Genomic DNA, 10,876 nt, shown 5'->3' with positions numbered 1-10,876 from the left:
AGTGCACCACAATTTTTTCTTATCTTCTGCTTTCTTCTGGTTATTCCCTCTCTTGGAAGAATGTCCACCACTAGTAGAAGAACCCCCCTTTGTCGCCAACACAATTGCATCCCTCCGGTGCTATTCATCAAGTTTCTTCTGCTCTCTTCAGACTAGACAAGAGCATAGACCTCCTGAATTGAAGGAAGATCCTTAGAACTTAGAATTGGTACTCTAATGGATTCATAGATAGGATTGAGACCATGTAAAAAGGCAAACATCCTTTGATGTGAGACAAGTTTCTTGTACAATTTTGCATCTTCATCACACTTCCAATCAACATTCTGGTAATGGTCCAATTCCTTCCAAACAGTTGACAAGTCAGAGTAATAAACTGATAAACTTCTCTCCCTCTGTTTACAAGTAGATGAAGCTGCTTGCAGTTGATAAATCTTGGCATAGTGTCGAAGTTCAAAATATGTGGATTTTGCCTATTCCCATATCTCATTTGCAGTTTCAGCCCACATGAAGCTTTTCCTTATTTGCGGTTGCATGGAGATCAAAAGCCAAGACATAACCATATTGTTCTCCTGATCCCATCTATCATGTTCTACATTTCCAGAAGGTGGTTCTTTGATCCCCCTTGACCACTCTAAGTAGTTTAACCCATCAAGAGGAACAACAACCATAGAGAAGGATAAGTCATTGTTCCCACTCATTCCATTCAGCATTGTGGAGATTCCGGATGTAGTTGAATCTTCACTATTCATGATTATAGGTTTAGAAGTACACAACCAAAAGCACACTACCTTACAGAGCTGCTACAGTCCACAACTAGGCACTTGCAGATTTTCGATTTCACGGAGAACCAAGCACAAACACTGCAGTTGCAGTACAAGGTTGTATGACCTACATTGTGTAGGAGTCCATAGAACAATATACGAACTGCACTTGCAGTGTAACCAGGTCTGAATGACCTACAATTTTACAACTTTAATACAACTTCTCAACTGAAAAAAAAAAATCAGTAGGAACAACAATACGAGTGGTGGTTCACCACACCTAATCGGTTGATATCCACTTTCCAGGACAGCCAAACAGTAACTTAGGGTCTAGGGTTCATCAACAGTCCCTACTCAGATTTTGGGACATCAACAGTCGTACAAGAAGAGAACCATAAACAGAAAAAAAAAAAATTCAGTTCAGTACCTAGGTCACCCGAACTGTGAATAGGCAATACAGTCATGGACTCAAACTTCTCTTCAGATCAAAACCTTCCTTCGTACATCTGGGATGGTTTTCTACAGTCTTCTTAGCCAAGCAACTCCAGTTACCAGCACCTAAGGCTGAAGAAGAAAAAAAAACTTGTAGCAGAACCCTTTTCTACACTAGGAAGTTGAACAGTCAGCCTTCTTGTAGCAGAACCCTACTCGACAGTGGAGACTAGTAGCAACACTAGAGAATGCTTCATCTTCCTTGTCTTCGAGCATCAGGACTATAGCTTCTACGCAGCAATGGAGAGAGACCTCAGCTGGTTGTTTTCTAGGCCTAGACAGTCCTGCTCTGATACCATGTTGAGTAGGAGAAGGAGAAGAAGAAAGGAGGAAGGAAGAAGAAGAAGAGGCAACTGAGTTAAGGCCTCAAAAGAACTGCTTCAGTCAAGTGAAGCATTGTATTTTATACTATACTGGCCGTACAACTCAATAGGCCTACAAAATTACAAAAATACTCCTGTAGGTACTAAACCTATGTACAGTACATATAATACACCTGTCAACATGGACCAATCTGAATTACCTATTCAGATGACGTGCTATTAAAATTCAGATGTTCCTATGAAGTTGAAATTTCTCGTATCACTAGTGAATCAAATCCAAGGATAGAAGTCTTTTGATCAATGCAAGTTTCAGGCTAGGGCTCACCTAATGACTGAAAGCATCCTAACTACCTGTTCAGATCCATGTTTGTGCCTACAAAACAGGAATATTGTTAACTGAAATTCTCAACAAGTTAGTGTTATTGACCTTGATTTATAACAAATGATAGACATGTGATGGTTGAGTATAGGTTTGTAACAGCTGAGTATTGGTTCAGCATGGCTTGTAATAATTAAGTACGGATTTGTAAGATTGAGTATGGTTTGTAATGGTTGAGCAGGTTCTCAAGTTTCTTATCTTTTTTCTTTTTCATATCGTGTTATTGACATAGAGTCCACATGGTTGATTTGTTCTTTATGGTGTGGCTCTCACATGTTTCCACTATATATCTGCTATTGAGTCTTATATTTATACCTATGTTATTATTTGATTAATGAAAAAAATAAATGAGAATGAAATTTGTAACCAAACAAGTTAAAATTTACTAATTCTTTCATTTTTTAGTAAATTGGTTCGTAGCAATATTTTCTCATTCTGCCCATTTTTACTCATTCTTTTTCATCTTAGAATTTCATCTTAGGTAAGAATGAGAGTTTAACCAAGCATGGCCTTAGCATCTGGAATGAATGTTAAAGTCTTGAAACTATGCAAACCTAGCACATTTATGTTAGTGTTAATCTGAGGCCTACTACTTAGCCTATGGTAGCCAGCCATGGTGGACTAGGCCCTAAGGTGATTACTAAGCTGTCCCCACTCCTGCAATATCGTAGATATGCTATTTAACCAATTCAACCCAATCAACTCAAAAGTAGATAGTGATTTATCAGTTGGATGGCCCAAAAAATTACAAAAATTGAGTCTATGGTTTTGTTTCATCCATATCAAGCACACATACGTTTTACCATAAATATATATATATATATATATATATATATATATATATATATATATATACATATATATTTATATAAAATAAAAAATCACGCACATATATGTGTCAAGGTCAACTCCATTTCCCAGTAACCTGAGCGAAGTGCAAATTATCTTCCCTATACAAACAGTCTGATCCAAATCTGGCTATCAAGTTAAATGAAGCAGGTAGTCAAATTTGATCACTTATGCAAGTGACTAACATCCAGCACTAGGAATTTCAGCTCATGATAGAAGACAGTGACACAAAGCAATAACCACATATTGGTGTCTAAATGAAAGAAATCATAGTTCAGGAGTTCAGAGCCTCCAGGTTTCTCAAATGATTCTTTACTAAAACTCATGGAAGGATATAATACAGTTTAAAAAGCTTAATTTAGTTTGAATTTCTACCTGCAGATAATTGGGAATGCCTTCATGGCCATGGGTGAAGCAGTAATATGTTAAGAACTTTTATTCTCTTCTCCTTTAACTAGTTGGGCTGTTGAGGTGACAACAATGCATTACTCTTTGTCACAGACTTGCCCAAGACATTCAGAACCGTCACCCGATGTACCTCCTTCCCTACAGAAGAGGAAAAACAAATGAAGAAATTAAAACATATTGGGTTCTTCTAAGTGTTAACTCTACCATTTATGTCTGTAATAGAACTGAAGAAATACAAATTTATGAGCAACAAATTGCCAATATATCTAATTTAACAATAAATACACTGGGTGGTGTATTTATGGGAAATAATCAAATTGAGTTGAGACAAGATGCAGAAATGCAGCCTTACAAAATCTCCTAAAAGCAACCCAAAAAAAGAGGTCTTGATTCCTAAATATATGTGGACATATTTTAGAGTTTTGAGTTGTGGATGTAGCATATGTACTCGTAGATACAAACCATCTAGAAATTGGCATCTGGTACTCCTTTTTCTATTGGTTAATTAGCATCTGATACTACTAGCTAGAGAAGAACCGCAAGAATTGTCAAAACCAATGCAAAATTGAAAACGTTGATGTGGATGCTGCTCTTTTTGATGATGGCATGCAACATACCCTCAAAAAGATGTGCTCCTCCAGCAAATATAGACAGAATAAAAGCAATCATTCATTTGCAATACTCTCATATGTAACTACCCTAATTTTAGAACTTCAGGCTCAGAGTGGAAGGAGTACAAATACAAATACGTAGAGTACAAAACCTTGTATTTTGTATTATTTTGTATGTATTTGCACTGTACATATTTGTATTTGTGCTCCTTCCAAACTGAGCCTTAAGCTCCATTTGGGAAGAGTGCAAAAAATACAAACACACAAGGTTCATGTATTTGCACTTAACATATTTGTATTTGCATTCTTCCCAAACAGAGCCTTAGGTACTCCACAGTCCATACCTACGTTTTGATAATTTTTGTTCTGAAACTTTGCAATAACATTTTCATCATTTAAAACAATGACAAAAACAAACATATTAGCCAGATATAAATAGAGTAGTCCCAACATCTTTCTGGTAGAAACTCAACTCAAATGCTCAGAATGTTCCAAATAGACACTAAATGAATATGATTCAATTATTATTCCAAATCCACCCCATTATATTTCAACAATTTCTGAATCACTTGCTCTTCCTGAGCACACTTACATTGTTTGCGCTACGCTACTAGATTTTTGACAATTTATTAGGAAGAACATTAAGAAGTGCAGAGTCTATACCTTCCTCTAGTGACAGATGGATTGCTCTTTTCTCCAGTTCAACTGCATGTCTGCTACGGCCAACAGGGGGTAATGACCGTAGCACTAATAAGTAACAGAAACAGAGATAGATCAGTTAAGACAAGAATTAAAAAACTTGTGAGCGAAAAACGATAAAATCTTAAATGGTTTACATAAATTCAAAGAACACTTACTCTGGATGTACTCCTCCTGACTCGAATGGTCACAATTCCTCAAGAATGTTTGTAGGCGGAGGAACCGCTCCTTCCAATGTGATTCACTAGGTGCCCGCTGGTTAACCATAAGAGAGTCTCCAGAAGTAACTATAGGATTTTCTGATTCTCCCAGTAACAATCCATTACCAGTCTTTCCCATAGAAAGGGGAACTGTAGGTCCTCCAGATGAGAAATTCGTCAGAGAAGCCATTGGAATGGGAGCATATGACAAAAAACAAGAAACCTTAGATTCTTTCATTTGGGTGTTTTGTCTAGGGGATTCTTGTTCATCATGGCTAAATTGTCTTGGTGGCGGATGACTAGCATCACTTCCCACATTGCTTTTCCCCAACTCCAGTTCCGATTTCCTTCTGACATACACAAGATGCCCGTTTTCACCATTACTACTAAGAGACTGATGACAGGGAGGGTTTGGTGGGATCTCAGGTGATGGTCTCTTATTTCCAGAAATCTTAATAGCATCTAAAATGGGTCCTTTCTCCTTTAGGAAAGGAGAATTACCTTGGGTTTTGGGTACCACAGTTCTGTTATAGTTCTGCAAATCTCTCAATGCTGTCTTCTTTGCTGGTACAGGATGTTGCTTATCACAAGTGTGGAAGCCTGGTCCAACATTGCCCAGCCCATTCTGGTTTGCTTTAGAGTCAATCGCTTGTTTAACCATCCAGAATATTAAACTTGGGCAAATTCTACAAGATTTCTGTACATGTTCAAGATAAGGTCTCATAGCAACAACACTTTCCTCATAACAAAGACTGTTCAGAATACATATGATAAGTATATATACATGCATAAACACACAGGAAAGTGACATAGAAGCTGCTGCTTTAAAGCCAAACCAGGCATTCAAATTCTGAACAGTAGGCATGGCCATTCAGTTAATCATCTGACTGTGAGAAAACATTTTTGATAGTGTAAACAACAGAAATGGCTGAGATGGATGACTGGAAAAGCTAGAAATGAAGTCATTCAGAGGACATTAGGAGTATCTCCAATAGGTGATAACAAGAGAAAAAGTAGAGTAAGATGGTTTGGTCACATGCATAGAAGATTTTTGATAGTACCCATAAATAAAGTGATCTTTTTCAACTAGCAAATTGAAGGGGCTAGAAAGGGGTAGGGGTAGACCAAAAAGGACATGGATTGAAGTAGTAGGAAATGATTTAAGCACAAATAATTTAACAATGGGTATGAAATTAAACAAAACAAAATGATGAAACAATGAAAATGACTATTGTGACTATTGACACATATGTTTTGGACATGAATCCTTTTGATCAATATAAATTCTTTTAAAACAAAATTGATTGTATACAAATAAAAATGTTATAGAGTGACAACAACATCCTTTTTTATCAATACTGATAACAACCTTAACAACAACAATAATAACAGTAATAATAGGGCATACTTAGGATTGGAGACCAAGGGATAACTCAACGTGACCTTTTTCCATTACCATGGTTCAACAATTCATAACAAGAGAGATTGGGGAGGGTGTCCCATAATGTTAGAGCAGGATGAGCAAATTGAGGGATGCATCCAGAAAACTAGACAGTAAGCAGGCCTACCTATTGTCATTTTACCAAGTGATTTTTTCTTATCTTCCTTTGCTACCACCTTCGTTAGCACCTTTGTCAATGACATGCAGTAAATCAACAACTAGACAAGAGAACTCTTGATCAAAGTAATACAACCCCATCTCTGCTTCAATGCTGCTAGTCTCTTATCTATTCTATCCATAATTAGGTTCAGATTTCAGAACCACCACCATTCTTGAATAAATGCCAACTGGTAGACCCAAATCAGTTATGACTTATGAGTAGGTAGACCACCAAGCAACCCATGCACCTAAAACAATCTCTTAAGAAATCTTCATCATTAACACTAACACTCACCATTATAATTTTCCTGAGGTTGGATTGGGAAATATTCATCTTCAGCACTTTGGGTTGGATCTAGTTGGCCTCAACATGACCAGATTTTCACCTCTACTTGGTTCAAGCAACTAAAGTACCATGTTAAGGATGATTTCATTAATTAAGGCGCTGATAAAAAAAATTAATAATTAGGTGCATCTACCAGTTAGGTCTTAGATGCAAAATGTCACTGAACCTTAATTTAGATATCCTAACTGCCCACACTTTTCTACATTAAGACTAGAAGTTCCAGAAAAAAAATATAAACTGAAACAGAGCTTTTGTCTTCTGATGATGACTAAAGTTCAAAAGTAACACTTACATGAGCTCAAAACCTAGTTAACATTTAACAAAATTCATAAGCATGGACGGACAGTCTATCATATAAAACACTCTGGATCCAGTGCAAGTCATTTTAAGATGCACCAGAAGTAAGAAAAGAGAAATTGGTTGTCACAGTGCTTTTTCTCTCCTCTAAAAGGCTAAAAACTTTTATCTTTCTAGTATTAAATAAATAAAATAAAGTTACAATGAGGTTACAACCATGTTTCTTCCCTATGCAAGTTGATATAATAGACGTTAGAAATGGACGGGCCTTCGAGGCTTGTTGAGGTTTTTTTCTCTTTTTTATTTTTTCTATCCAGCGATCCCTTCCTTCACTTGAAATGTCTGTTTCACAGGCCTATTTGACCAATTTGAAGATCTAACCAAAGCCGATGGAATCTGTTTCAGAGGCCTTTCAACCTTTGGTTCTTCCACAATTTTCTATTCTTCAACCTTAGTCTCTTCTTAGGCACTTGACTTCCCTTTCTACTTGAACCTTTGGTTCTTCCACAACAGGTTGTGGTCTCCTTGATTTGTTCAGTAGCAAGAATAGTAGCTTATCTATAACTGCTGGAGTAACTTCTGCTACTGTTTTTGGGGCTTCTGTTTCTGTTACCTCATCAAATGGGGGTTTTACCTAAGTTTCTTTTGCCTCAATGACCAGTTTTTTCCCTTCCTTAGGTACTTTTACATCTTTTTCTTTGGGTGTTTCTTCAGTGGTGAGTTGAGGTTCTCAGCTTTGGCTGCTGAAGGATCATGACTCTCAGGATTGTTTTGCAAGAAACCATTGAAGTGAGAGGACAAGGAACTTTTGAGATGCCTAATTGCTTTCATTGAAACTGTTTCAGTCTCCTCACTGAGTTCAGATTTGTTTTAAATTTTTAAGAGAATAAGCAAATAAGGTTGAGGATGAGGATTAAGGAGTTCTTGAGATGTTCAATCATCTTTACCTAAATTTTTAATTGCTCACTGTTGTACATAACTGGGTTTGTTTTTACTTTTTAGAGAAAAAAACAAATAAGATAATGGAATCGCCAGTTACAATGATGTAATCAATTAATGAAATGTCAAAAAATATGTAGAATTGAAGGGAAATCCTTTTGAGTCAAAACTCACTAGATCTGGAGTGTATATAAAAAAGAAGCATTAGATGCTGGTACATCTCACCTCGTGTTTTTATTACATGTCTAAGGGATGGGGTTCCATCACTCACTTACTCCATTGTCAAGGGACCAAAAAATTATGGAACTTCTCACATCTAATAGAACTGGAAAGGGTGTGAAACCAAGGTGCCTGGAATGTGGTCTACCAATGGAAAAGGACATGAACTCAAAACTTAGGGGCAAGATTTATTGATCTGCCATTATACATGCAGTTATGTGGGTATTTACAAAAGAGAAAAAGAACAACCACATTTTTCAGAACAAGACATCATCTCTGATATATCTACAAGGGGCTATAATGCTATATGCTTTTGTGTTATCAAAATAAGTCATAAGCCGATTCATTGAACCTACCTCAGTGAATCTACATATGTACAGACATACATACATGTTGATCAATTATAAACACTCCCAAATTTTTGAGTTTTTCGATTTTCACACTCCAGCAGTTGGATCCTGCTCAACACTCCAAATTTACACCTTGATATGGTGACTTATCATATTCATTTTTCACGCCACCCCAAAAGAAAAGGGAAAAAGAATTAAGAATTTAATGGGCCTAAAACAACCTACCAATTTTCCCTATATATTCTAAGTTTTAATAACTACTAATGTTTTTCCTTCAAGGAAATATTTTCTCAGCTAAAACTATGAAAGCTATTCAAACTGATCATTCCTTTTACTTTCTTTTCTTCACTTATACAGTATATTGATAACAATGTTCTAGTAAAACAAAAAAAAGAAAGGCAGTAAGGGGTATCATTTGGAGTCCTTTTTGGGCCCAAAACCATGTTACCATGCTGCATCCTGTGGTATTTAGCAGACCTATTCTCTTGCAAGTTCTTTTTTTTACCTACGTTGTGTTCTTTGATTGTGTACTTCCCAAGAAAGAAGCAACAAAACAATTTAGTACCTATCAACAACAGACTGTTTCTACTTTCTACTTTCACATTGTCTCAAGAACTTCAAACATATTCTTCATTTCAATGTTCAACATAACTACAGGGCCCCAAAGAGAAAAAAAAAAAAAAAACATCATTGCTCCACCTATACCCCAAAACACACAATAGCAACACTTCTCATTCTAGGAAATTCTGTATCCAAACAGTAAGAATTTCCTGTCTATATGCCTACATTCGTTTGTCATCTTATTCTTTTAGGTAATTCCCCAATCTCTTTAGCAAACCACGTATCATAAAAATAATTCTGTAAACCTCCCATAGTGTTCTATATTGACAAGCCCCAAAGTCAAAGTAGCTAAAAGCTTATAACAATTAACAACCACGTTATTCTTTCAATCTACAGGAATGCTAATTATAATCAATAATCAACACCAATTGGCATCGACCCAATATAAGGAAACGACTGACAACTTGTCAAAAACAAAGCATTGACTTCTATAAGGAACCAACTTTCATTTTGGTAATTCACCATATGAGCTCTCCAAATAAAAGCTCTTGCACTATCCCACCCTGCTTTAAGGTAATTTAACCACCCCACCCCAACACACGCACCAAAGCAAACAAAAGGACAAATAAATTAATAGAAACAAAACTAAAATACCGGGAAAATCAACTGTAGTATAAATGAACTGAATGAGAAAAAGAGAATCCCCATGGAAGGTTCATCATATTTGAGAAGAAAAGTAACCCGTCTATTGTAAAAAACGACTAACGCAGATCAAATTTCGCCAGAAACCCAAAACCTCGTAAATATAGACCCAGAAAAGGAGATTAGTTTTCCCATGTAGACACTGTGTTTCCATAATTAAACATGTCAATGAATCATTGATCACAGAGAAAAGAAAAAGAAACCAGCATAATTGCGGGGGGGAAAGGGTAGAATAAGAATTAAAGATGAAGATGGGAAACACGCGTATCTTAGAAGAATATTACCTTTGAGCATTGCACTCGATCGGAAAGGTTCAGAGATTGGCAGAGAGATAAAGAAAGAAGTTGGGCTTCAAAAGAAAGAAAAACAAAAACAAAAAAGAGGAAGAATAGGCAGCCTTGGCTCCACCCTCCAAAGGGACCAAAGTCTTTTTGTTCTTGGCTAGTTCTTCCTACAAAATTAAAAGAAAAGGTTTATGTATTTTGGTTTCAGGGTTCAATTAAAAAACAAATAGTAATTTTTTGCCCAGCGTACACTGGCGGGAAACCATGCAGTAAACCCGTTACCCATATCGTGGGATTTTTTTTTTTGTTTTTTTCTCGTATCGTATGAAATTTAAAAAGATAACCGGTTGCGTATTACGCACCAACGCTAGTTCCACTCCACTGCGCCCGTTGGAGTAGCAAGGTGGAGCCACAGCAATCGACGATGGAGCGGGTTTTTTCATCATTCTTGTTGATTGCTTATCAACTTATCATGTCTTTTCATAACCGTGATCGGCTTCAGTGATCGTCTTCATACCGTTCGTACCACTGTTTTGAAAATCGGATTGAATCGGATGGTCAAATCGTTTGGCCTGGAACCGTTATTTTACAAAAATTTATTAAAATGGTCAAAGAACCACCGGTCTGAGCGATCAGGCCGTTAAACCATTCGACTCAGGCAGTGGTTTGCTGTTTAATAAAAATTAAGAGAGAAAAGAAGAGATCGAGAGATGGGGGAGGGAGGGATTGAGACAAAATCTCATATCTGAGCTCACTTAGATCTAAGAGAGAGAATAAGAGAGATTTGAGTAGGCTGGAGAGAAATGTCACCATTGCAGATTTGTTGCCGCCACCGCCACTAGTATTATCGCCGGCG

General features: G+C 36.8%; 1 protein-coding gene across 1 annotated transcript; it reads right to left on the bottom strand.

The window, feature by feature from the left end:
- Window positions 1-3,027: 3,027 nt before the first annotated feature.
- On the bottom strand, window positions 3,028-10,197 carry LOC148849506 (integral membrane hemolysin-III-like protein). Its single transcript, XM_088947975.1, has 4 exons — window positions 10,021-10,197; window positions 4,681-5,419; window positions 4,487-4,570; window positions 3,028-3,350 (listed from the first exon to the last, which is right to left on the bottom strand). Exons 2-4 carry the CDS (start codon window positions 5,381-5,383, stop codon window positions 3,259-3,261), a joined length of 879 nt encoding a protein of 292 aa, XP_088804101.1. The 5' UTR covers window positions 5,384-5,419; window positions 10,021-10,197; the 3' UTR covers window positions 3,028-3,258.
- Between the last annotated feature and the right edge of the window lie 679 nt (window positions 10,198-10,876).

The sequence above is a fragment of the Nelumbo lutea genome, chromosome 6 (assembly GCF_056320005.1).
Source record: "Nelumbo lutea isolate HS-2025 chromosome 6, American lotus-T2T, whole genome shotgun sequence".
Lineage (NCBI taxonomy): Eukaryota > Viridiplantae > Streptophyta > Magnoliopsida > Proteales > Nelumbonaceae > Nelumbo > Nelumbo lutea.
Note: the sequence above shows the minus strand (reverse complement) of the source record. Positions and strands in the feature narration are given on the sequence as shown.

Excerpts from the sequence above, each read along its gene's own strand:
- LOC148849506 (XM_088947975.1), bottom strand. The coding sequence starts at position 5,383 with ATGGTTAAACAAGCGATTGACTCTAAAGCAAACCAGAATGGGCTGGGC. Across the intron at positions 4,571-4,680 it reads TCAGGAGGAGTACATCCAGA|TGCTACGGTCATTACCCCCT; the intron begins GTAAGTGTTCTT and ends GTTACTTATTAG. Across the intron at positions 3,351-4,486 it reads CCATCTGTCACTAGAGGAAG|GGAAGGAGGTACATCGGGTG; the intron begins GTATAGACTCTG and ends CCTCTTCTGTAG.